The sequence below is a fragment of the Cyrtonyx montezumae genome, unplaced genomic scaffold (assembly GCF_038088225.1).
Source record: "Cyrtonyx montezumae isolate F1298 unplaced genomic scaffold, pur_monq_1.0 scaffold_10, whole genome shotgun sequence".
NCBI lineage: Eukaryota > Metazoa > Chordata > Aves > Galliformes > Odontophoridae > Cyrtonyx > Cyrtonyx montezumae.
Window position 1 is genome coordinate 57930122 of NW_027071826.1, and position 25327 is coordinate 57955448.

The 25327-nt window shown below is 51.6% G+C and overlaps 5 protein-coding genes across 9 annotated transcripts in view; 3 read left to right on the forward strand and 2 right to left on the reverse strand.

Annotated features, from left to right (window-relative positions):
- MYRF (myelin regulatory factor) overlaps positions 1-6288 on the forward strand; it is a 34524-nt gene extending 28236 nt beyond the window's left edge. For 2 of the 5 annotated variants that reach the window (XM_065755514.1, XM_065755518.1), the window contains 12 exons: positions 196-268; positions 562-650; positions 946-1014; positions 1575-1655; positions 2775-2860; positions 3017-3178; positions 4068-4361; positions 4450-4537; positions 4832-4906; positions 5048-5150; positions 5433-5507; positions 5629-6288. In XM_065755514.1, the coding sequence (XP_065611586.1) occupies positions 196-268; positions 562-650; positions 946-1014; positions 1575-1655; positions 2775-2860; positions 3017-3178; positions 4068-4361; positions 4450-4537; positions 4832-4906; positions 5048-5150; positions 5433-5507; positions 5629-5715 (1282 nt within the window). In that variant the 3' untranslated portion in view covers positions 5716-6288. The remainder of the gene's footprint in view (positions 1-195; positions 269-561; positions 651-945; positions 1015-1574; positions 1656-2774; positions 2861-3016; positions 3179-4067; positions 4362-4449; positions 4538-4831; positions 4907-5047; positions 5151-5432; positions 5508-5628) is intronic. The other 3 variants (XM_065755516.1, XM_065755517.1, XM_065755515.1) reach the window with 3 other exon arrangements.
- A 3140-nt stretch (positions 6289-9428) lies between these two features.
- On the reverse strand, positions 9429-9766 carry TMEM258 (transmembrane protein 258). Its single transcript, XM_065729098.1, has 2 exons — positions 9638-9766; positions 9429-9563 (listed from the first exon to the last, which is right to left on the reverse strand). The coding sequence occupies exons 1-2, from the start codon at positions 9733-9735 to the stop codon at positions 9437-9439; spliced, it is 225 nt and encodes a 74-aa protein (XP_065585170.1). The 5' UTR covers positions 9736-9766; the 3' UTR covers positions 9429-9436.
- A 646-nt stretch (positions 9767-10412) lies between these two features.
- FEN1 (flap structure-specific endonuclease 1) lies at positions 10413-11725 on the forward strand. The gene has a single exon (XM_065755519.1). The coding sequence runs from the start codon at positions 10424-10426 to the stop codon at positions 11567-11569; it is 1146 nt and encodes a 381-aa protein (XP_065611591.1). The 5' UTR covers positions 10413-10423; the 3' UTR covers positions 11570-11725.
- A 2373-nt stretch (positions 11726-14098) lies between these two features.
- On the forward strand, positions 14099-15118 carry LOC136060831 (olfactory receptor 5J3-like). The gene has a single exon (XM_065755630.1). The coding sequence runs from the start codon at positions 14099-14101 to the stop codon at positions 15116-15118; it is 1020 nt and encodes a 339-aa protein (XP_065611702.1).
- Positions 15119-20690: 5572 nt separating this feature from the next.
- LOC136060742 (olfactory receptor 5AR1-like) lies at positions 20691-21632 on the reverse strand. Its single transcript, XM_065755520.1, has one exon. It carries the CDS (start codon positions 21627-21629, stop codon positions 20691-20693), a length of 939 nt encoding a protein of 312 aa, XP_065611592.1. The 5' UTR covers positions 21630-21632.
- Positions 21633-25327: the final 3695 nt, after the last annotated feature.

The window sequence follows — 25327 nt, forward strand, 5'->3', positions numbered from 1 at the left end:
TTTTTCCAGAGTTAGTGAGTGCCTTCCTCAGAGCAAAGATCCGAGTTGTCTTACTGACCTTCGACAGCTTATGAAGATTTGGAGCAGAATTCAGGCTTTGCAAGCAGCACTGTGCCTGCTCCCTGCTGGGTAGCAAGAGTTTGTGACTGTCACGTCACACAGAGATTTTCTCCTGAGAACCTTTTCTTCTTGTAGCCAAACAGGGAGCCAGTTCAGCCGTGCAGGAAGCATGCCCCACAAAAAGAGGCCCCACAAGATAGCCAGCAAGGTAAGGGACTGCTCCCAAACAAGCCTTGCCGTGTTGGGGAAGGTGGGCTCTCTGGGAACAGCATTCTGCACATTTCTCCTGTGTTTTCCTGCACGTGCTGCAGAGGGAGAAGCCGTGTCTGCTCCCATTTTCCTCATCTCTCCTTTCTTTTTGTCCATGCCTAATGAAGGCGTTTTTTGGCTCGTGGAGGGGGCTGGGGGCTCGCAGGAGGAAAGCTTGGGATGTGATGGATCTGTACTCAGAAGTAGAGGGGACCAGAGCCCTGAACTGAGCTTGGGATTTCTCTCTCGTAGTCACCATCGGTCGTTCCGGAGCAGGTCTGCATCAGTCAGCGCTTCCTGCAAGGCACCATCATTGCCTTGGTGATCATCATGGCCTTCAGGTGGGACCAAGCATCCAGGTCTCCCTCCCTTCGTCTCATCAGCTTGGTCTAGGCTGTGCCAACCAAACTGGAAGCTCTGGAAGCATCCTCAGGGCTTCCCAGCACCGCGGTAGGGAAGCGTACAAGTGCCTGAGAGCAAAGAGGTCCAGTTTTTTCTGCCTTCTGTGGGGTGGTCAGTGAGGGGCTGGGGACCCACAGATCATTTCATGGGCTGAAATCCCTCGGCAGCAGGTCAGCACCACGACGTGTCCGTTGCCCCATAGTCATCCTCAGCCCTCACCTTTTGTCTTTGCAGTGTGGTGTCCATGTCCACGCTCTACGTGCTGAGCTTGCGCAGCGAGGAGGACCTGGTGGACATTGAGGGGTAGGTACCTGTGGGCTCCGTGGGATGGATGTGGTGGCTGGGCCATTCCAGGGCAAAAGGAGCAGCTGCTGTGGGGTTACTGTGAGTCACGTTGTAAAGTCAGTCCGTGTGTCCAAGCCTTAAATTGTTTGTGGCAAGAAGCGAGGAACAGAAGAAAAAGCAAACGTGGTTGGCTGCCCGCATTACTCACGGTCTGAGTGGTCTTTGGATGCCACTTCTGCTGCAGTAAAACAGCAAAGTCCTGCCACTGACTTGTGGGGTCGTGTGCATGAGGAAAAAAGGTTTTTCTTAGAGGGAAAGAGTGTCAGGTGTGCACACAGCCCGTGCTCAGCGCTCAGGTTCAGCACACTTTGCTCCTTCAGGAGCTCGTGGCGCCAGATAATGAGTGTCTTTTTCTCTTTCTTTTCCCCATCCTACTTCTCTCCCTTATGTTCTGGTTACAACTCCCATCCAACTCATTTTGTTTCCATTTTCTCTTTAATTTTTGCTTTTCGTTTCCGTTATCCACACCCTCTTTCATCGCTTCCCTTTTCTTCCCTTCTCTGTTCACTGCCCTGTAGCTCTTTTGCTGTGCCCACTGCCTGTCTCCTGGCCCTCTTTCGGCACAGGGGTCCTGGGGTCCCAGTTGCTCTATGCCCACGGTATGTTACTCTTTCATTATACTGTTATTTAATTGCTGCATCCCTTCTCTTAATCCCCCTTCTTTTTTTTTCCCCATCTGCACCACAGAAGACAAAGTCTTGAGCAAAATGTGACAGCTCAAGAGAGAGAGAGCTCAGCAAGTGGGGTCCAGGAGTTATGTCACAGAATCCTTAAGGTTGGAAAAGAGCTGCAAGATCATCAGGTCCAACCGTCCACCCCTCGCCATCGTGCCCATCAAACCCTGTCAGGCAATATGGAGGGGGAATTGGGATGCAGCCCAGGGAAAGCCAGCCCAGTTACTAATTAGGAGCAGCCCTGTAAAGCAGCTTAGTGAATGTGACCCGTAGCAACATACTTTCCTTCAGAAGGAAACAGGTCCTATTTGTCTATCGGCACCCTTCGAAGAAAATACTGTGTGAAGAGCAGAGCAAGGCATGGTGTATTTGTTCTTTTAAGAACGCCACGAGCTTTACAAGAGACTGTTAAAAAGTAAGTGCTCGTGGGAGGCAAGAAAAACTGGGCATGGTGAGTGTTGACAGGGCAGTGGAGGAACGGGAGGGGTGGGGGTAGATCTTCAGCTGGGATAAAGACTAGGTCTGCTTTTCCTCCAGGAGGCCAACACCGTGTCTCCTTTCACTAATGAAAGAAACATGTAACCAGGTCCATCTCGGAGGTGACAGTGTTATTTTGCTGTCTCTAAATGAACGCGGGCTCTTTGAGAAACCTTGAGCAGTGCTAAGAGGACAGGCAGGACGTGGCTTCAGGACAAGCGAAACATGGGAAAGAGAAAACTGAAGCGAGGAGGGAACGGACAGGTCAAGTCTTTCATTTCTTTGCTAGGAGCTCAGGAGAAATCTCTGTGCAGAGAAACAGCGTAGGCTCATTCCTGCCAGAAGCAGGGCTGCCACCCCATTCACCGTGGCATTTCCCAGCTCTCCGTGCTGTGTCTGTGCCTTGTGTGCTTCTCTCCTGCCTTGCTTTTCCCAGATGGCTGCAGGCTGTGCCCTTCCTCTCCACCTGCTGCTGCTCGTTTTGCTGGTCCTGTCCCCCCCACTCACCCACAAGAGGTGCTGTGGTCCTCTGTGGCAGAGCTTCATCCCCGTTTTCCTACGTTCCAGGTCAAGCCAGAATATTGACAAAACACAGATGGTGAGATCCACAGCTTCGTCAGACAGAGCCAGCAGCAAGACCCCGACACGCCACGGTAGGTCACAGCTGCACCTCCACTCCAGAGGCTCTTGGCATGGGGCTGGCTCCATGCTGGGAGCTCCCATGGCTGTGGGCTCGCAGCAGATGCAGAGAGTGCTTGGGTGCTGCTGCTGTCAGCTTACTCCACTTCTGTCTGCTCTTTGCCCTGCAGTCACAGCAGACGTGCTCAACTTACTCGATGCTTTACCTGGTCGCAGTGTGCTAGCTTGCTTCAAGCCACCCTGTTTCTCCATGTGCTGCTCTGCCGCTCCCACCAGTGGCTCCTCCGTTGCCCTCTCTGAGGCCAGCCCTACTCGTGCCACCAATCAGACAGGTAAGTCCCAGCCCAGCAGGAGGGAGATGCTGGGACAGTGCCGTGCTCTCTGTCCCACTGCTGCATCACTCCGTGGCCCCAGATCTCTCTCACCTGGTTTCCAACCCCTGCACCCGCCCAGGAACTGCTGGGCTGCCAACGTGGTGTGGTTTGTACATCCACGGTCCTTCTGCCAGGGTAAGTGGCAACAGAAGAGCGTGCTCTGCCAGTGTGGAGCCATGAGAGCTGGCCAGTGTGCCCAAGCAGCTGCAGCTTGCAGTGCAGTCTCAGTGCTGTTTCCTTGGAGCGTGGTTTTGTCAAGCCAGGTGCTTTCCAAGCCCACTTATTACATCACTGCTGCAGGAGGAACAGCATCTCAGGCAGTCACTGCCCAGCTGTAACACCCCTGGAGTCATAATACCATAGGAACCTGGGTTTGAAACAGACCTTAGAGATCACAGAACCACAGTGTGGTGGGGTTGGAAGGAACCTCAGGGCCCCATCCAGCCTGGCCTTGGGCACCTCCAGGGATGGGGCAGCCATGCCTTCCTTGGGCATCCCGTGGCAGGGTCTCACCGCCCTCTGAGCAAATAATTTCCCCCTTGTTTCTGAACTGCAGTTCCCCTCTTTTAGTTAGAAACAGTCCCCCTCGTCCTATCACTCCGTGCCCGTATAAAATGTCACCCTCCTCCCGTTTACCAGCTCCCTTCACGTACTTGGAAGGCCAGAATGAGGTGTCCTGGGGCCTTCTCTTCTCCAGGCTCAATGAGCCCAGCCTCTCCTCAGAGGAGAGGTGCTCCAGGCCATGCCTTCACCCTGCCTTCAGCTCTTCGAGGGCTGTTAAATGCAGGGCTGTGACACAGGAGGGGCAGGACAATCCCCGACCAACGTCTCTCCCTTTCCTTCACAGACCAAAGTCAGACCTCACTGCAGCCAGTGACAAATATCAAAGCCAAATCCAGGGGCATCACCAGGAAGGCAACGTCCTACACCAAGTGGCCAAAGACGCCTGACAGGTCTCAGAGCTTCGGCAGCCCCAATGCCAGCCCCTCTTCCCCCTTCACCCACCTCCAGGGCAAATCCAAGTACATCTCCAACCTCTCGCTCTCCCGCAGCAACTCCCCACTGGGGCAGGCCCGGCCACAGCGCAGCATCAGGCAGCCAGTGAGCGAGTGGCCCCACACACAGGACCCCAGTTCGGATGGTAGGTGGGCCTCTGGCCTCCCCTCTTAGCCCTCCTCCTCAGTTGCCAGCCCTTTGCTGTTCCTACATAGCTCACCTCGTTCCCACAGGACCAAGCCCAGTGCTGCGTTCCATCCGGATCCTGGAGATTGATATGGTCATCCAGTCCCAGTTCTGTGCAGCTAGCAATGCGTGCAGGTGAGGGAGACAGCAGCAGCAGATGGGATTGTTAGCATCTGGATCCTTAGGCCTTCACCAGCCATCACTCCAAGGCAGCCCCTGGGGACGAGAGCTGGGGCTCCCGCTGAGTTCAGCCCTGCTCCTTCACCCGGTGCAGGAGGACTGCGTTTGGCGATGAGCTGTCTCGGGAACTGGCCTGAGGAGCCCACCCCTCTGCAATCCCAGCCCAGAGGAGGGACTTTGGAGCCCGATCCTGGGCATCTCACAGCCAGCTGGATTGCTGCAATGAGGTCTTACTCTCTGTCTCCCTAGGACTGGAAACTTCACCTACCGCATCCCCGTCAGCCAGCTGACAGCAGTGAACACCAACCTCACCCTGGAGATGAAGTGAGTGGGCTCCTTGGTATTCCTACATCCCTCAAGTGGGCTGGATACTGTGCCGCGTCACCGTGGTGTCTCCTGCCCAACTTGGTTAGAGACAGCAGTGCCTGGCTCCTTCCAGGGCTTCACCACCTCTTCTCTCCCCAGCTCCTCCTCTGTGCTGTCCATCTCTCTTTGTGGCCTCGCCTCCAGCGACCCTTGCCAGGATGCTGTGAGCACAGACAGCTTCAGTGGTGGCACGGACACACAGGTAGGGAGGGCTCAGCTCACATTACCCGCATGCATGAAGCGTTGTGCCACATATCCCCAAGCAGATGCTTTCAAGGCTCACGGAGCTGGGTAAAGTGTTGAAGTGCTCTTTGTCCTGCTCAGCCCGTCTCCATTGCTGAGCGTGGAGGTGCTGCTCCTCCATAGATCTCTGTAGGGCCACTCGATGGAGCAGAGATGTGCTCTTCCTTGCCATTAGGGCCTAGGGGACATCCCGGGATGCTCAGCCCTGCTCTCACCGCAGATACTCTCTTTTCTTCCCCAGGAAACGACACACCACTGGCCTCTTGTGATGATGTCTTTCAGGGAGTTCACCTACCACTTCAGAGTGGCACAGACTGTGAGTACAAGCAGCTGCTTTGCTCTCCTTGTCCTGGGCTAAGTGGGAGGACAGCAATGGGAACGTGGAATCATGCATCCTACCCTGATCTGTGAAACCTTTCTCTTGCTTTCTCGCATAGGGCCGAGCCAACTGCAGCACTACCCCCGAACAGATGGGACACCTTTTTACTGACTATTATTTCCAGTTTTACTGGCTCTGTGAGTGAGTCCTGGCAGCACCAGTGCCCTTTGGTTGGAGAGAGGAGGGGGACTGGTGACACTGGGGAACCTCCTTTACACCCTCCTCCGCTGACCCCCAGCCCCACCTTAGCCCCATCGCCCTCCTCGGGGGTGGAGATGGTTTTTGGTTGTGGCTGGCAGTGCTGACACCGTTAGTACAGCACACACACAACACAGGACCTAAGCCACAGAAAGACAGCCACAGAAAGACAGCCCCGTGCCATCTCCTGGGCTCACCTAGCACCAACTGCCCTACGCTGCCCCCAAACACCTCTCCTTCCCCTCTGGGGACGCCTGTGTCCCCCCACCCCCCTGCAACACTGGATTTGAAAGCATTACACTGGACGGAACGTGGATGGAGCTGCCACATCCCAGAGCACGGGACTGGCCCCGTCGTGCCACGTCAGTTCTCCACAACACTGGAATTGCTCAACACTGGAGCCCTTTCCAAGAGGGAAAAGCTGGAGTTTCACCTGGAAAGGCAAGGCTGTGCCTGGACATACTGGAAGTCGTACACTGGCGTTGCTGTTCCTTCTAGTTGGACCTGCAGCCCCGCTGGACCCCTGTTGTCTACAGAAGGTGCAGCTCCCACATCTGCCCCTCTCCTCAGTGTGCTGTCACCATATCCAGGTCAGGATGGATAAACTCAAGCACCCCACTAAAGATGCTGCTCAGGCTGTGCCCAGGCCAAACCACGTGTGGGGACACTTAACAGCAAGCCCGTGGGAGGAAAACCACCCCAAGCCACCTTTGTTAAGCATTGTTTAAACACGGTGGGACCCGTTTTCTTCATTTGCCAGCAGTGCTTGGCCACTTGCAGCGTGCACAGAGCTGCCCAGTTGGCTCTTGAGTCGGCACAGACATGCTGAAGAGAAAAAAGGACAATTGGCCAAGCCCGGTGTGCCCTGCAGAGCAAGGCTGGGCTGCTGGGGATGTGTGGGGTGGCTTCAGTGCACCACCAGCATAACGGGGGAAACAGCACTGACAGTGGGCTCTCGCTGTCTCTGCTCTCAGAACGCAGTTATGTTGAGCGTACTCTGGGTATTTTACTGTTACAAGTTCTTAACTTGCTAAACTACTGAGTTTTATTATTATTATTTTTTAAGCTGCATAAAAAAATGGGTCTCTTAATTCTGTCCCTGTTGAGCTCTGTGCGTCTTGCATAGGAAACCGAAGGGGGCCACTGCTGAGCTCCATGTTAAAGCCTGACTGCTGCAGCAGCACTGGGACGTGTCAGCTCCCAGTGCTCCCATGCCCTCCTCCCCGTCCTGCTCCAGCTAAAGGAGACCTCTGCCCTCCACCACCAGCTCCAGAAAATGGAGGCTCATTTCCCTAAGGAAGCGGCAGCCACCACCAGGGAATGGCAGCGAGGGACACTCCATTCCTGAAGGAAGCCCTAAAGCTGATGAAGAGAAGAGCACACCTCATTGCTTGCAGCCCTGTCGCTGGATGCGTGCAGCTTGAACCAGTCTGGTTTTGGGAAACCACAGCAACTACATCAGGATCTGGGCGCTCCACTTGGTTCTGTCAGCGGAGACGGATGCAGCGATCCCTTTGCCAGCTGCGCGCCTCTTTGTTTCCATCACTGAGGAACACAGAGCAGGAGCGGCTCTCTGCCACCACCAGCAGGCTCTGCTGCTCTGGTGAAACGAGCTGCAAAAACGTTTTACCTGATAGATGGTTCCTGCGTGCACCGCTTTGTTCCACAGCTCCCTTCTGAGTCTGTCCCAGCAGAGCCTTGTGGTATCACTGGGAGCTGACGTCCTCCTCTCCAGCCACGAGGAGCAATGGCAATCAGTGGCCCAGCCAATCCTCACCCAGGCGAGCGATGCCCTGTGCTCTGCCAGCTCTGCTCAGCTGAGGGGCAGCCTTCTCAGATCCCACTGCCATTTCTCCTACCTGCCCCCTGCTCTCTTTTAGCCCCCAGAGGGGTTGACAGCCACCGATGCACCCTTGCCAACGGAGCCCAGAGCACGTGTCTCCCCGGCCGCAGGCGGCTGCTGTGGGAGGGCAGAAAGCAGTCAGCCACTGCACACGTGCCAGCCCAGGAGGAGATGGGGGTCTCTCAGGTGATGCTCAGCCACGGGGGTTACAGAGGCCTCAGCACACCAAGTGCCTGATGGCTACGGGAACACGCCTAGCGCCTTTTTCTGCCAGCGGGGTTCCCTACGCCTGTGTTACAAGCTGTGCGCCTCAAAGACAGCAAAGCCAGGGTTTTTTAACAACAAAAAGTCATCAAGGTCGCTTCTCAGCCCGCGGAAACAGCTGTTTGCACAGATCACCCCTAGAAGGCTCTCTGCCCTTCCCATCGGTACCCGCTGCCGTGTTCCCCTCCCCCAATCAGAGAGTTAACAATCAGATGAGACGGAGGGAGCTCTGAGCCCATGTGTCCAGCCCTGTAGCTCGGGGGAGCCCTTCTCCAGCTGGAAACAGGAGCTTCATCTCTCTAGACATTCCTGGCAGGAAGGAAGACAAGCACGGGAATGAGGCCGCTTGCCAAAGCTTGGCTGTTTCGGAGTTTGTTTCAAAAGCAAATTCACATTCTGTCCTACTGTTATAGAGCTTAAAGCCTGTAAATAGAGACTGTACCACCACTGCAAGGATTAAGGAAAAAAAAAAAAAAGCAAAGCACTAATTTGTTTGGTTTAAGTGTTGCTGTCACAGCTTTAATCACTGTATATCGCCAGCGAGTTCGTAGAGTCGCCTTCTTAGCAGGTACTGTTGATTATAGGTTTTTATTTGTGGGGAACAAGTGTGGTTTCCCTTCCTTTCTTTCTGATTTATATTTATATTTTGCTAAATTGGAGTGCAGAGGCTCCGGATTCCCCCACTTTTATGTTTGGCTTATTTAGACTTTGTTTTATGCTGGAGGTAAATACGCCTATATAAATAAATATATGAATATTGCTTTGTACCCAAGGTTGGCTCCTGGCTGCGTTCCTCCCTCGCTGTTCTTTTCCCCTTTTCCCTGCAGCACAGGAACCCCACTGCCAAGACACCTACGTGTGATACCAGGACTGCTACACAGCACCAGCTGCAGTTTCACAGCACTTAGTAATCTCTGCAGTAGGATGTCCAGCTAAATTCCACTCACGGGTAACACAAGTTCAGTAGCCTAGAAGGAAACACGAACTGTGCTTGACTCCTTATGAAACAGCTGCTCCTGCTGCTGAAAACAGCCAAGGAAAAGGCTTTGGGTACAACAAAGGGCCCACCCCAAGGCTCGGGGTGGGTTCAAAAAGCCAGGTACAAGAATTAAACAGCAAATCCAAAGGCAGGTGCATCACGGAGCCAGTTTTATTCAGGTTTGGTTTGTCGAGCTGGCAGGAGTCACCTGACAGGAGCACAGTCCATGCCTGAAACGAGCTCCCATGCTGAAGTACAAAACAAATACAAAAAGAACTTCTCCGGGGCTTCCCACCTGGAACCAAGGGAGAGAGGAAGGAGGTGAGACACCGCCCCAGAGCAGCACCCGCACAGCGTGGGGACAGGTCCTCTTCCAGGTGCTGTGAGGTCGGAACCACACCTGCTCCCTGTCTGCCCAGCACTCCAGATGCCCTCTGGGTGCCCCAAACCCACCCCTGAGCGAAGGTGGCTTAGAAACATAACCCGGGCTTACGCTTGCAGGCACCTCGCACACAACATGCAGCACACAGCTCCCGTCCTGCTTACAGCCACTGGGGGTCCACACGTCACTCTGCCAGGGCTTCACACGTAGATCCCAACCCAAAGCAGCAGGAACAGGACACCAAACCCCATGAAGAGCGAGGCCACCAGCGAGATCAGCAGCTCCTTGTAGATGTCTCGTGTGTACTTGGTGGATGTCACCTCATAACTGCCAGCGGAGGGTTAAGGTGACAACAGGCCCGTGGCAAGGTGGGTCCCCCCGCTCCTGCCGCCCAAGGATACACGAAGAACCACGCCGTGAAGAACATGCCAATGGCCAGCAGCACCACAGTGAGGTGCGGGAAGACAGCCGGGTTCACCGGGCTGGTGTACCTGCTCATTGCCTCGAGCTCCTGCGGGGGCACGGCATGGGGCAGCAGGGCTGCCGGGCCCCACGCTCCGTCCCTGACCCGAGTTCCCTGCCCCGCTTATCCCTCTCCCAGCTCCCGGTCCCATCCCCGCTTCCCACTCCCCAGCTCCCAGCCTCCACTTCCCAATTCCCGCCCCCAGCCCTCGGTTCTCACTCCTGATCTTCGTTCCCGACTCCTGTTACGCTGCTCCCCCAACTCCTACTCCCCATACCGGCCCTAGTCCCCACACTCCGCCCTACTCCAGGCTGCCGCTTCCAGCCCCAGCCTCGTTTCCAGGCCCCAACCCCCGCTCCCGTTCCCCAGTCCACTCTCGGCGCCGGCTCCGGTCCCCACCATATTGTCCCCGCTCTCGGACACGTCCCCTCAGCCACATCCGCTTCCTGTCACCGCCAGAAGCGGAAGTGACGCGCCACGCGGGGGGCGGAGCCAGTGGGAGCCGCTCGGGATTGGCTAGCCAGCGGGCAGCGCGTCCGAGCGCGGGAACGGCGCGGGGCCGGAGCGGAGGGGTAATGGCGGCCGGGCCGTGGTGGCGAGAGGGGGCGGGAGAAGGGCTCAGCGGGGCCGAGGGCGGGCGGCGGGAGGCTGCGGGGCGGGCAGGCCGCGATTCTTGGCGGTCGGTCGCCGCTTCAGCCGCTTTGCTTCGCTGTGTGCCCTTAGGATGGGAATCCACGGCTTGGCCAAGCTGATCGCCGACGTGGCGCCCGGCGCTATCCGGGAGAACGATATCAAGTCGTACTTCGGGAGGAAGGTGGCCATCGATGCGTCCATGAGCATCTACCAGTTCCTGATTGCCGTGCGGCAGGGCGCCGAGGTGCTGCAGAACGAGGAGGGCGAGACCACCAGCCACCTGATGGGCATGTTCTACCGCACCATCCGCATGGTGGAGAACGGCATCAAGCCCGTCTACGTGTTTGATGGCAAACCGCCGCAGCTCAAGTCCGGGGAGCTGGCCAAGAGGACGGAGCGGCGGGCTGAGGCGGAGAAGCACCTGCAGGAGGCTCAGGAGGCCGGCGAGGAGACCAACATCGAGAAGTTCAGCAAGAGGCTGGTGAAAGTGACCCAGCAGCACACCGACGAGTGCAAGAAGCTGCTGATGCTCATGGGCATCCCCTACGTGGAGGCCCCAGGGGAGGCGGAAGCCAGCTGTGCCACGCTGGTGAAGGCGGGGAAGGTGTATGCAGCTGCCACGGAGGACATGGACTGCCTGACCTTTGGGAGCCCCGTGCTGATGCGGCACCTCACCGCCAGCGAGGCAAAGAAGCTGCCCATCCAGGAGTTCCACCTGAAGCGGATCCTGCAGGACCTGGGGCTGACCTGGGAGCAGTTTGTGGATCTGTGCATCCTCCTGGGCTGTGACTACTGTGAGAGCATCCGCGGCATCGGGCCCAAGCGGGCCGTCGAGCTCATCAAGCAGCACAAAACCATTGAGGAGATCATCCGGCACATCGACACCAAGAAGTACCCCTTGCCTGAAAACTGGTTGCACAGAGAGGCCCAGAAGCTCTTCCTAGAGCCCGACGTCGTCAACCCCGATGACGTTGAGCTGAAGTGGACCGAGCCGAATGAGGAGGAGCTCGTGCAGTTCATGTGTGGGGAGAAGCAGTTCAACGAGGAGCGCATCCGCAGCGGGGTCAAGAGGCTGAGTAAGAGCCGCCAGGGCAGCACGCAGGGCCGGCTCGATGACTTCTTCAAGGTGACAGGCTCCATCACTTCGGCCAAGCGGAAGGAGCCCGAAACCAAGGGCTCGGCGAAGAAGAAAGCCAAGGCCAACAGCACTGCAGCCAAGTTCAAGAAGGGGAAGTAACTGGACTGGCCAAGCACAAACCCCTGTTGTTAGTTTTTATGCTCAGCTGGGGACTTTAGGCTAATAATAGATAGTCGTCTTTCTGTTCTGAATGTTACTGCTGGGAAGGGTGCTGTGTGTGTGTTGCTGTCAACGTCCTTCCAACGTGGCTAGGCTGGTGAGTGAGGTGCCAGCCTGCTTCTGCAGCAGCTGTCGTGCACACGGGAGGAGAGAGGGCTCAAACAACTGCCAGCGAAGGGAGCTGGCAGGAGGTGGAGGGTGAGAAACAAAGGTGCCTTCAGCACTTCAGTTTATCAGCTTGAGGCCCTTGACAACGAGGCCACAGAAACTGAATGTCACACCTAGTTGAACAGCCCTCTGATGTAAGAAATAAAAAGTTGGGGCAGCTAGAGAGCAAAGCAGGCACAGGGGTTGGAGGTTCCTCCCCCATGCTACAGCTCGTCCATAAAGTGGGCAGGTGAAAACAGCAGGGGGGGTGGAGCTGAGGGGAGAATGAAATCATGAGGTAAGTTGCTCCCTTTAGTGAGGACCTCAGGTGTAGGCTTACTGCCCTTTTTTCTTTGTTAACACAGTTGTATCCTGGATTCAAAAGCTCTGGCTTACTCTTAATGCATATAAACCAGGGGCAAGCTGAGCTAAAACTGCAGCACTCAAGCCTCTGTTTTATGTTTGACAAGAAAAATGACAACAAAGCTGAAAAGAAACCCAATAAAACTCACCCCTTGCTTTCTAGGCATCCTTCTATGTCGTACACACAGGCACACAAGTCCCAGGGAAAGGGAATTAAAGTGGGCATTACCTTTTTAAATTATTATTTTGTTCTGTACTTCGCATAACCTTTTGCTTCTCAGAGTGATGTGCTTTTCTGTTGTTTTAGTTTTGAGTTTTTTAGAGAATAAAACATACATGCAAACGCATTTCTCGTGTTCTCTGGAGCCCTGGTGCTGAAGGGTGTGCAGGTAACAAAATCCTCATCTCAAATGGAAACCCTTTAGTGTGAATGAATGGCAACAGCCACCAAACGAAGCCCAGCCTCCAATATGGGACATTTATGTTTTAATCCTGGTGCCAGCAGTGGGTGCTTTATTGGTGGCAGAGGTCTGTGTCAGCTGGTTGCTAAGTTATAAAAGAAGCTGGGCTTATTTCACAGGGGAATTCCAATAGGAGTACTAAGGTAACCCCAGTTTTTAAGCTTTCTGATATGCTGTAGCCAAGAGCAGCAAGTATTTCTGATTTTAAGGTCTTTTTAATATAAACACAATGTAAGCACTCAAGTACCACCGTGGGATGCTGCTCCTGAGCAGCCGTGGCTGGTGTGCTTGGAGCTCGGTGGCCGTGCTCTCCACGAGTGGCACTGCAGATAAAAGCAATGCATTCTGCTCCTGTCGCTTCATTGTTATTCTTGTTTTGGGAGAATCTTCACCCAGGAAATTTCTGCAGAGCTGTTGGGATTTAAAAGTGTGTGTTCTCAGCACTTGAGCGCCGATGCCTGAGCGTGCTGTTCATCGAGGAGATGAATCTGAATCTTCCGTTCTCTGGCTGCGTGCTGCTCACGGCTCGTGTTATACCTCACAGCTGCTTCATGGCTCACATGGTGGAAACCACAGCGTCTGGGGGGGAGGGCTGGATCAAGGTCCCCTCTTTGTGGACACTGCTGCATCTTAAACCATGGGCAGGTGCCCAGGAGTGGTTGTTTTCCCCTTGAGAACGCACCTGCCCAACCTTGGCATCCCATTAGGCTTTATTTGACATGATCTTTTTTTTTCCCCAGCTGTGGCTTTGCCAAAAGGATTTCCCCCCACAGTCCACACCACTGAGCAAACTCATGTTAATGATGTCCCTTAGCCAAGGGGGGACCAGAGCCAGGTGTGTGCTTACCAAAACTCTTCAGAGAGTTTCTAACAATCCCCTCTGTGGTGTGAAACTTCCCGAGCCACCATTCACTTTGGGGACCACGTAGCTGAGGGCCGAAGCCATAAATAACCACCGCAAGTGTACTGATGCAGAGAGAAAGCTCGTTAGCTGTTAGAATACATCTTCCTTACAGTAGATGTCCCCACTAGCTCGTGAGGAATCTGCACAAACCCTGCTGCTGTGGGCACGGGGATTTTTCTTGAGGCAGAAAAAAAGGGTGCAGCGATCCGTAGAGCAACTTCTGCTGAAATGTGCACTGCTCGTGGCTTGGAGAAGGGGAGAACTCGGTCTGAGCATTAGAGCTGGGTGGTTCTGCCACGGATTTCCCTCCCCACCCCTCTGTATTTTTTGTCCCACGCAAAGTTGGCTGCTGCTGATCATCTCAGTCCTGTTACTGTCCGTTAACATCTTTTTATCCCAGAAGCCAGGCTTTCAGGCAAGTGCAGGACCCTGGGTTGCTCTGTGCCACCATCCTGGAGAAGCCAGAAAGGACAGTGGATAGCCAGCAGGGAGCCCTCACTGATGGCAGCTTCGTACTCAAGCCGAGCCATTGCTCTTCCTTACTTCATGGTTTTCTCTCCTTCCAGCAGGCACGCCGTGCTGATATGTGGTGATATGGATAAAGGCAACAGCACCGTGGTGAGCCAGTTCATCCTCCTAGGACTGACAGGTGAGCCTGAGCTGCAGACTCCTCTCTTCGTAGTGTTCTCAGTGCTTTATCTTGTCACCCTGCTGGGTAATGTTGGGCTGATCGCACTGATCACGACAAGCCCCCAGCTGCACACACCCATGTACTTCTTTCTCTGCAATCTATCTGTTGTTGATCTTTGCTACTCCTCTGTCTTTTCTCCGAGGCTGCTTATTGGCTTCTTGCTGGAAAATAAAACCATTTCCTACTCTGCCTGCTTCATTCAGCATTTCTTTTTCCTCGTCTTTGTGACCACAGAGGTGTTCTTGCTGGCTGTGATGGCATACGACCGCTATGCAGCTATTTGCCACCCCTTGCTCTACACTGTTTCTATGCCCAAGAGTCTCTGCATGAAGCTGGTGGCTGGCTCGTACCTGGGGGGCATTCTGAACTCACTAACCCAGACGTGCTGCTTGCTGCCCTTGCCGTTCTGCGGGCCCAATGTCATCAACCATTACTTCTGTGACACCAACCCTCTGCTGAAACTCACCTGCTCCAACGGCCGCCTCAATGAGCTTCTGCTCGTCACCTTCAATGGGACCATTTCCATGACTGTGCTCCTCATCATCCTCGTCTCGTACGCGTACATTCTCGCCTCCATCCTGAGCATCAGGTCCGCCAGGGGGCGGCACAAAGCCTTCTCCACTTGTGCCTCTCACCTGCTGACCGTCACCTTGTTCTATGTGCCCGCTGGCCTCAGCCACATGCAGCCAAGCTCCAAGTACTCACTGGATATGGAGAAGGTCACGGCGGTGTTTTACACGCTGGTGGTGCCTATGCTCAACCCTCTGATCTACAGCCTGAGGAATAAGGATGTCAAGGAAACGCTCAAAAAGCTTTCCTGCCACCTCAGGGCATCGTTCCCCCCTGGTCATGCTGTTGTAATTCCGTCGAATGTTGCTGGCTCAGTGCCACGCAAATCATCGCAGCCTGTCAGAAAGGAGTAGTGAATGTAAAGAAAACACATCCCCAAAAGATCTTCGGGAATATTTTGATCAGGAGGCATTTCTGGCAACGTGTTAGTTCACATATGCCTGCCCACAACAAGCGGTTAACGTAGGCTGAGGTTCCTTGAGCCAGCACCGTGCTCTTTGATTTTCAATATTTCTTCTATAAATCAGTCCAGACCTGCGTGTTAGGTCACGCTGTGCCTTGACCTGGATGTCCACACTCACTGCACCTTCAGAGACGGGGTAGATGTGGGAACAGCTTCAATCCCACAGCAGCCCCCGAGCTCCCTTCACCTCCCTGTTCTGTAGAGTGGGAGGTTGAGGGTGGCAGCCACCACAGTGTAGAAGAAGGAAACCAGTTTCTCCTCACGCAGCATGTAGGCCAGCAGCCCAGGTGGGAGGAGCAGGTAGGGAACGCCTTGAGCCTCCTCCCTGCAGATCAGCAGGACCGTGTAGAGGATGCGGAGCACCAGGATCAGGTAAATACCCTCTGAGAAGTAAACCTCGAGGTCCTGAAGCCAATCTCATGTGCAGTAATAGATGAACGCAGAGGAACATCATCTGAACCCCCAGAAGTGGGTGGTCACTTCAAAGCAGTGGAGCGTGCTCCCAACCAGCACAATCCCCCAGTTTTCTGAAATGATTTCCAGTGACATTTCACGCTGTCCTGAATTGAAGCGGTGCAGGTAAATGTGAGAAACATCATATCAGAATAAGAACGAATTAATTGCAGCTATTTACACAAGTCCGTGATTTTCACAGTGGCTACCAGGAAAACGAAGTAACACCTTACTCTGTGGTCAGAGCAGTACAGCTCTTATAAATGTTTATAGCTGAAATCGCAGAAAGCTCCCAACACGGGAATGAACTGGGTTTAAACAAAGCAACCAATCGAAAAAAGACCAACAGAACAAGTTCAAAGAGTCCCAGGATATGGGGCAAATGCTGGTACAACTGGGGCAGGTTACCATTCCTTCCAGCAACAGGGAATCTCTTCAAAAAGATGCAGTGCTACTAAGTTGAGTGTTTCTGGTCTGTATGATGCAAAAGATAAGACACAACCACACTGTAAGGCTATCTCCATATCCATAGGGGCACGCCTGAGAGTAGGAAGGCCCTACAGAGGACAGGCTGGATCACTAGACGGAGGTCAATCGCGTGAACTTGAGCAGGACCAAGTGCTGAGGTCTTGTTGAAGACAAGAAAAGGTTCAGGGGAGACCTCGTCCCTTTCTATAACTCCCTGGAAGAAGGTTGTGGTGAGGTGGAGGTCGGCCTCCTCTCCTAAGTAACCAGCAATAGGAATGGCCTTAATTTACTCCAGGGGAGGTTCAGGTTGGATATTTGAAATACTTCTTCTCCAAAACAGTCATCAGGTGCCAGAATGGGCTGCCCAGGGGGATGGTGAAGTCACTGTCTCTGGAGGCGTTCAAGAAATGCGTAGCTGTGGTACTGAGTGATACGGTTTAGTGGGCCACGTTGTCTGTAGGCTGGGCTATATGATCCTGGGGGTCCTTTCCTGGTGCTGTCTGTGATTCTCTGACTCTCTGGCACCTTATGGCATTGCAACAGCCAAGTGTTGGAGCACCACGTACTCAAATGGCAGGCAGCTTTTGGAAGATGAACTGGTGGATTCTTCTCCCAAAGAAAGCAAAGGAATACAGACACTGATAAGGTATGAAACCAGGCAGCACTTTAGCTGAGGTGAGCACCCAGTCAGCCATGGGGGCACAGGTGAAGGTGATATACCTGTGTGATGGGAAGGGGTAGAGCCTGGCTCCACCTCTCCCAAACCCCATTTAAGGGCTGACCACCACCAGGGAAGGATCTCTTCTCGGAGATCCCTCCTGTGTGGAGTCCCCTGCGAGCCTTGTCATCCTGAAGGTGAGCCATCTTCTCTTTTGTATTATTTGTATCCTATTTATACAGATCTACTCAAAATAGACCATCATCAGTACTATTTATTTGTGAAGTACCACCTTTGGGAGTTATTTACCCCACACAGGTAGAAGTTAGACATAAAATAAAGCATACATGCTACACGCACAGGTAGACTCAGTTTATCCAGAGCTGACGTATCCCGTAGATCATGCTCACATCAACACCTTAAACGCTGTCTCTGCTCAAATAGTCCAACTTTCAGCAGGCTGTGTACTCAAATGTGCCTTTTCTGACAAGGACAGGGACACTTTTCTCAGCATCAGAGCCTGCCTGGGAACTCCATATTTTGGGAATTTGGGCAGCAAATCCCCTAGGAAGCACCAGAAAATGTGACCTCCCTCAGTGTAACTTGCCCTGACGTAAGATGGAGCAGTAATAAAACCAAGATCTTATCCTGCTGGGCTTTTCTTTAGACTTGATGCCAAAGCTGGAGATAACAGGTAAATCTGGGCTCTCAGCTCACTAGAAATAAATCAGCAGCTCCCCAAATGATGGTCTGTGATGCGTGGAATTAAAAAAAACCTAAACCTATATTGATTGTTTTTCCTGGGTAACATTCATCATTACTTGACAGGGTTATACCAGAGAGCAGAGAAAGCGTGCATCTTATCTGGTATCTGACAAATGGATGCACAGTTAAAAGCCATTGTGATCTTCTGACACTTTGCTCGGGGGAAAACTCCAGCTCCAGAGCCAGGCACCTCATTTCAGATGCCCTGCAGGTGATGTGCATGGCCTTCCATTATTATGAAAAGGGTTAAAACTGCTTTTCACCCCATCAGAGGGGGGGAGCAGTGGGGTGCAGCACAATGAGCTTTTGTGCATCCTCCTGCCAACAGCTGCTTCATGTCAGGGACCCTGGGTATTGGACTAAAGCCCAGGGGCACTGTCTTCAGCTCAGAATGGGCAGATGAAACTCCCCACCAGGAATCACACCTCTTGAAGCCATTGTCTGGAGCAGAGAGAGACTGAACTACAAGCTGTACCCTGCAGCCTCAGGTCACCCTCTCTTCATGCTCACAGTTTTGTGTTCTGCTAAGCAGCCACTAACCAACTCACCAATATTAATCCTTTTCCTCCTGGGGAAAGGACCTGCATTTATGGCAGCTGCTTTCCTGCTCATGATCAATAAGATCTTGGGCAAACCATTGGTGAGCTGTCCTGACTCACCAAGCAGCCCTTCATTAGTGTTTTCTGACATTACAACCCCAAAGCTCTAGCTGCAGAGCAGCTTCTGAAAGGCTGTCCTGCTCAAATAGAGATTCCTCTGCTCTCCTTATGGGTGCAATCCTCAAAAACGAGACGTGGCACCTCTAGATCTAAACCAAACTGCTGGGGGCTCTGATGTTTGGGGAGTGCTATGATCCAATCTATCTAACAAATACCAAGCCCCAATGATAGGAGGGTTAAAGTCACACAAAATCTCCCTCCCTGTGTCCCCCAACAGCTGTCCTTAGTTCTTATTTTAGCCAGAAACTCTTCCAGGTCCTCAGAGAGCTCAGGTGTGGCCACGCTGACTGCAATGATTATACAAAGGGAGCAAGAGCCATCTCTCCATCTGCTCCAGAGAATAAAAAGCTGGGAATGACTCCATCTAACCCAAGTTTAATCGTAAGAGGGGAATTTCTTCCCGAGGAAGGTCAACAGGATGAACTCAAAGCTCTTACCCAGGAACCAGGCAGCCTAACCTATTTAATTCAGCATCCAAGGGCAGCTGCTCAGCTGGGATTATTTAGGTAGAGGTGTATGTGAATTACATAGATCACAACGATACTTTTGAGTTATTCAGCTGCATGAGGCAGCAGCTCTGATCTATGTATTTTCGTGCCCTTTATTGTAAAGGCTGGAATGGTTACGTTAGGAGTAAAGATGTGCTGCAGGGATGCTTTCTGAGAATGATTTGTACTTGAGGAAAAGACGGTGCGTGCGGGAGGAAAAATTGGTGAAATATCAGGATTTATCATTTTAAACAGTATGTGGCTCATGCAGTCTCAGAGAAAAAGGGAAAAAAACAACAAAAACCCGTTTTCAGATAACAGAAAAAGGAGCAGCATTTCCAGTGGTGCCTGGTAGATGGTGATGATGCACTATTAACACTGGTCAGTATTTTTCCAGCCAGTTATTTTAGTCTAATACCTGAAAAAGACTGCTATGAACACTTGGTGTCTCTAGGGGTTGATCGAGCACGCTGTTTATGGAAGGGATGAGTTACTTTATTCAGAAGTAGACAGCATATAACTTTCTGAGAAGGAAAGGGGACAAAATTTTGCCAGGAATGTATTTCTATAAGCCTGCTGTAATGCAGCAATAGTTGTCAGCTTCAGGGTGGTGATCTCAGTAATAAAAAATTCACGAAGTGCCAGGTGCTGGCCAAGGTCACATCACTGCAGGGGTTATTTTTCCCTGTTTGATGTGTTTGACACCATGCGTCTCACATCAAATTAGAAAGTTCTCCTTCAGTTTATGTCACAGACTCCTCCACCTAGGACAGCCTGCCTAAACACAGAAATCTTTCCCTGGGGTGGGGAATAAATAAATGTGGCCACCATTACCCTGTGGGAATTCACAGCACCCACCAGTTTCCAGCTAGTGGTGAAAGATGGGAGCTGAAATTTCAGCCAGGAGTTGCTTCTTGTGCAAGAAATACTTTGCTGAAGTTATTCTTACCCTCCATCTCCTCTTCTCTCCTCCCCTCCCTTTTTCAGTCTCCTTTTCCCACATGTCTCCTGCCCAGCTGAATAATCTCTGGATGCAGCCTCTACTGAAAATGCTTTTTATTCTGCTTATAGCTAACAAGCCACTGTGGACGTAAATTAGAAAGTCAATTCGAGCTTTGTTTCAAGCCTTTGAATGGCAGAAATTGTAAATGGAAAATAAGTAAATGGAAAGAAGGGAAGAGAGGAAGGAAGGAAGAAAGAAAGGGGGAAAAGAGGAAAGGAGCTGCTTGTCAAGCAGGGTGGGATGTTCAGGCTTCTCTGACCCTTCTGGGTAATGGAATTATTTTCCCTTTCCTACTGAGAACATATCTGCCCAGGTTAGCCCTGGGGGGGGAGAAATGCTGATTCCAAATCATAGAATCGCCATGGTTGGAGAGGACCTCCAAGATCATCCCGTCTGTGGCATGCTGCTAAACTCTTTGAAAGTTTCTGTGGCATGATTTGGCACTTCTCTGGTATAGCCATTTGTCTTCTAAGCCCAATGGCATGTCCCACACTCTTTCATTTACTGAGCAGGGGCTACAGCTTGGTATTACAGATAATTTGAGGTAGGGATTGACGAAGGCATCAGTAGCAAATATGTGACCACAAAAAGTTGTTATGATGTAGGTAAATGCGTAGCGTAATACACAAGCATTGCAATTCTATGCGTGCACATGGATATATGGGTGTAATTCGCCCCCTGTAGGACCAGAGACCTCCCCGAAGTCCTTTCTGCTCAAAATGATCCCACCCCTGCTCAAGGCAGGGCAGACCTCGCAGCCAGGCCAGGCTGCTCAGGGTTCATCTGGGCATATTTTGAACATCTCCGTGGTCGGAGCCTCCGCAATCCGAGATAAAATCCCTGCAGTCGGGTGGCATGACACCTGGCCTGTGACACTCAGTGCATTTATGGTCTTCAGGATCTTCTGCTCAGACCCTAACTGTAACTCTTTCTGCTATTCTGCTCATCGCACCCTTCACCTCCTGGTTCCTCAGGCTGTAGATGAGTGGGTTCAGCATTGGAATCACCACTGTGTAGAAGACAGAGACCACCTTATCTGTGTTGAGGGAATAACTGGAGCTTGGGCGCAAATACATGAATATTGTGGTCCCGTACAGCAGCGTGACAGCTGTCAGGTGGGATGCGCAGGTGGAGAGGGCTTTCTGCCTGCCTTCAGCTGAACGGATCCTGAGGATGGCACAGGAGATGAAGACGTAGGAGACCAGGATGGTGGCGATGGTGCTGAGTTCAATGATGCCAGCTAAGGAGAAGAGGATCATCTCGTTGATGTAGGTGCTGGCACAGGATAGGGCCAGGAGGGGAGGAACATCGCAGAAGAAGTGGTTGATGACATTGGAGCTGCAGAAGGGCAGCCTAATGATGAAAGACATCTGTATAATGGCATTGAGGATGCCCCCGATGTAGGAGCCTACCACTAACTGCGTGCACTGCCTGCGAGTCATGATGGTGGAGTAGAGCAAGGGGTTGCAGATGGCAACGTAGCGGTCGTACGCCATGACAGCCAGCAGGAAGCACTCAGTGGTCACAAAGACAATGTAGAAGAAAGTCTGGCCTGTGCAGCCAGTGAAGGAAATGGTCCTCCTCTCTGACAAGAAGTTCACCAGAGTCCTGGGTGCAATCACAGAGGAGAAGCAGACGTCAACCAGGGAGAGGCTGCCGAGGAAGAAGTACATGGAAGTGTGGAGCCTGGGGTCACCTTGGATGAGGATGATTATCCCCACGTTGCCTATAAGGGTGATGACATAGATGAGCAGAAACGCCACGAAGAGAGCTGCCTTCATCTTGGGATGATCACTCAAACCCTTGAGAATGAACTCCGCAGCCAAGGTGTGATTCTCTTCAGCCATTCAGGGTCTTCTCTCTACCAAGGGGGAGAGCACAAAGACATAGGATAGTGGAAATAATGCCTTCTATTATTATTTTTAAGCTGAAATCGGATAACTTGAAGATTGACATCGTGTGCAGTTTGGGCACCCAGACCAATCATTTCTAGGGAGCTAGAGTAGGCTGATCTACACATTATTAGAAGTGAGCCAGCTGGGTTGGGCTCTGCTTCTACAGGCCAAGGGAAGAGGAAGATACTATAGGTCTTAGGAAAGGTCCGTTTCATTCTCAGGGTCTTATTTTGACACCTACAGGTTGATGAGACTGAGGGTTTGAGCAGCAGACAACCGACTCTGCCCTTGACCTCCTGTGATTATGACTCTCTCTGAATTTGTTTCCCTTCCTTCCCACTTCAGACAGATCACAAAGCACCCAGAACAGGGTGGCTTGGAATTCAGGAGGGGATTTAGGCTATAACTGTAATAGCTTGAAGTAAAGGTAAAAATACAATAGCTCCCTTCTTTAGTTTTGGACGAGACAAGTTTTGGAAAAGTCAAGTCTTTGTGACTCTCTGAGAGGGAGGAGGAGATGTTGCGTGATCTTGAAACTCACTCAAGAAATGAGGAGTTTAACATTACAGTCTCAGAAGCCTTGTGAAGATGAAGTCAGAGAGATCACGAGAGCAATTTGTATTTCGAGCTGTTATTTTGAACTAGGGTATGCATCAAACATTTCCTTTATGTAACTTAGAGAATATAAAATGAAGTGTTAAACATGATTGGCCCGTGACACTGAAAGCAAATGCATCGGTCTGGGTGTTAAGGTCACATGTGTAAAGAGTTAATGTGAATTTAACAGATGATAAATAAACCAATGCTTGTGTCCCAGCTCATCGCTTCCCCATTAACCACTGCCACACACTGATGGCATTCATCGCCCCTGATGTTTCCAGAAGCAGGCTGGGAGATGAAACCTGATTTGCAGATGTAGTTGAAGTTTCAGGAGAGATAGCTGTGTGTGTTTATGAATAAGAACCAGCTGAGGTGCAGCGATTGCATCTGGGTGAAACTGTGGTCCTCCATGTCCTGGAACATAGAGTAACACCTAGTGCCTTTCTCAGCGTGCTCAGGCAGCAGCATCTGACTGCACTGTTCCTCATTTCCAGGTGAGATCGAGGCACGGCTCACAGATTTGGCAGAAGGGAGGGGAAAAGAAAATCAAGAAAACTGGGGGGAAAACAGAGCCACTATAACAATTTACTGCTTTATTTGACAGCCTATGGAAAAAAGCCTTCACAGAGGAAGCTTTGTGGCACAGCGAAGCTTCTGTTACTAATATCACGAATACTTAGAATAGAATAATAACAAATCTACAGCAGTAAAGACAAGGGTCACTCTTACCCAGTCAGATGAGTGTCAGGATCAGAAAAGTGATTGCAGAATCCTCCATCAGCTGAACATCCGCACTTTATTTCAGGCTTAGAGTGCGAGTTAATCTCCCCTTGAGAACGTTTTCTCTTCTTCTTCCAGACTCCTTCAAGATACCACAAGCTCCATAATTTCTGATCCACGTATGCTTTTGACTTCAAAATACCAATGTGCACCTCAGCAGAAATATTTCACCTTTAACTAACACAGAGGAGTGAGGCGTTAGCTGTTGTGAATAGCAGCCTCCCCAAAGGTGGTATTGCTGCAGGGATTTATACCACAGGATGGTCCCCATGGAGCTCCCTCTGACCATTCAGCTCATGCCTCCCTGTGGATGGAGGCCACTTCTTTAACTGGCTGCAAAGGCTTTTCCACTTGGGATGTAACTACAGGCTCGGGAAACTTGCGTGGTAAATCTGGGCCATTATAACTTGATCTTCCCCATCTTCCCCGTGCCCAGATAAAGAAGAACGTATCTCCTGAGCTTTCCAGAGCCTCACGAGTATTTCCACTGAGTGCTGTTCTTTGCTTACAGCTACTTGCTGCCTTCACACAGATTTCTACAAGTCCTTGTGGTCAGCAAGGGGTGTTAGTCCTTGCCTTGGCCACGGTTCGGGTTTCTAAGAGTAGTGAGTCTTGCTTGTATACTGCTGGCTCCTTAGTAAGAATCCGTGAGCCATAACAGCCTGAGCTGCTAACAAAGGTTTAGCTGTGCACACAGCATGATGCCTCTGTGTGATGTCTTTTGCTAATTCCTGGACTACAGCAGGGTTATTGTCACAGATATCAATAACTCGTGACAACACTTGGCAGCCTCGAGAGCCAGAAGAGGTGAGGTCCTGGCGAGTGCAAGATACTCTTCACCATCCCCTCTGAAAATCAAGGAGGAGATGGGAAGGGGCATTCAAAGGGCAATTTATTGCAGGCATCTCAAACATTGTAAGCAGCTTAGGCTGCAGTGATTGGCTCTGGCTAGATGCCTGCACAGATGGCTGGGGTCACAGAGATGACGGCTGCTCTAGGCCTCCAGGCAATGAACAAACCTGAACCACTTCCAGATACTGACAGTTAAGAATAGGGAGGTCCGCATGGGACCCACCTGTCAGAAGGTGGCTGGGAATGGCAGTCCATTAAACCTGGAAAAAAAGGTTCTGCTTTTTTCTGCTCCAGATGTTTCCAGGAGCAGCTTAGCAGCCCGTTCCTTCCTTCTCTTGGAGCAGAGAGCAGTGTCATCCTGCTGCTCCACCTCTCCTGGGAGGTCAGAACCACCTCAGCACATCACGGTACGTTTTGAAAAGAGATTATGATAGTTCATTCTGCAAACAAACCTTTGCTTAGCAGAAAACCAATTTGTGATAATTTCTGTGTTATTTACCTCAGCACAAGCAAGCAACAATATCTTTCAGGGTCTGAAACATTTTAAAGAGTTCCCAATTCTTAATGAGTCTTTATAATTTTTTTTTTCCCTTTCAGCAGTGGGAGTCCTTGCTTTAAACAGCGTGCATGGATACAGCCACCGTATAACTAGGAGCTCATGTTTGGATCCTTGATTTCCATAGGTGTGATTTTCTCATCCGTCAGATGAGAATATTAGTATGCAAACTGATGAGACAACTGCTTCTGTACTTTTCATAGTCAGCAGGGATGAAGGCTGTGGTTCAATAGGCATGGCTGTCCAGGACTATTTCAGACCCACCATGATTTTTTAAGCCTAACTGCTCCAACCTGAAGAAGCCGTTATCTACAATGAATCTGAGACCACCACGATGAGGTTTGTGGCTTTGTCCCATGCTAAGGGGCGTAAAGACTTGTAAAGCCCTTTGCATTCCTAGCTGGGGCTGGGCATTTTCCCTCACTCATCGTGTGTTAGGGAACAATTGCCCTGACTCCTCCAGTTGGTTTCAGCTGCTGCGAAGGCTTTTTTCAGCACTGATGTTCACCTGAAGTTCATAGGTTCCATGTCGTGGCTGGAATAGGTAGAGAGCTCATTTGAAATCTAATCAACCATGCAAATAAGTGACATCCAAGCAGGTAGAGAGGGGTACAGTGTGGGAACCTGAGTTTGTCATTAGTATATTTTGGTCAAAGGTGAACAGAATAAAGAAAAGAGCCCGAGTTTTCAGCAGACGTACCGCAGTTTTGGTGCTCTGAGCTTTATCACCATATTTCTCTTCAAATAAATAAATAACATAGCGAAGTGACTTGGAGTTGCCTAATGAATGACAGATCCGCGCAGATATCTAGCACACCTACTCCATACTAAAGGTTTCTCCTGTACAGGTATGTTTGTCCCA

Coding starts and splice junctions, on each gene's coding strand:
- LOC136060742 (XM_065755520.1), bottom strand. CDS start 21,629: ATGGCTGAAGAGAATCACACCTTGGCTGCGGAGTTCATTCTCAAGGGT.
- TMEM258 (XM_065729098.1), bottom strand. CDS start 9,735: ATGAGCAGGTACACCAGCCCGGTGAACCCGGCTGTCTTCCCGCACCTC. Junction 9,564..9,637: donor TTCACGGCGTGGTTCTTCGT/GTATCCTTGGGC, acceptor CTCCGCTGGCAG/TTATGAGGTGACATCCACCA.
- FEN1 (XM_065755519.1), top strand. CDS start 10,424: ATGGGAATCCACGGCTTGGCCAAGCTGATCGCCGACGTGGCGCCCGGC.
- LOC136060831 (XM_065755630.1), top strand. CDS start 14,099: ATGGATAAAGGCAACAGCACCGTGGTGAGCCAGTTCATCCTCCTAGGA.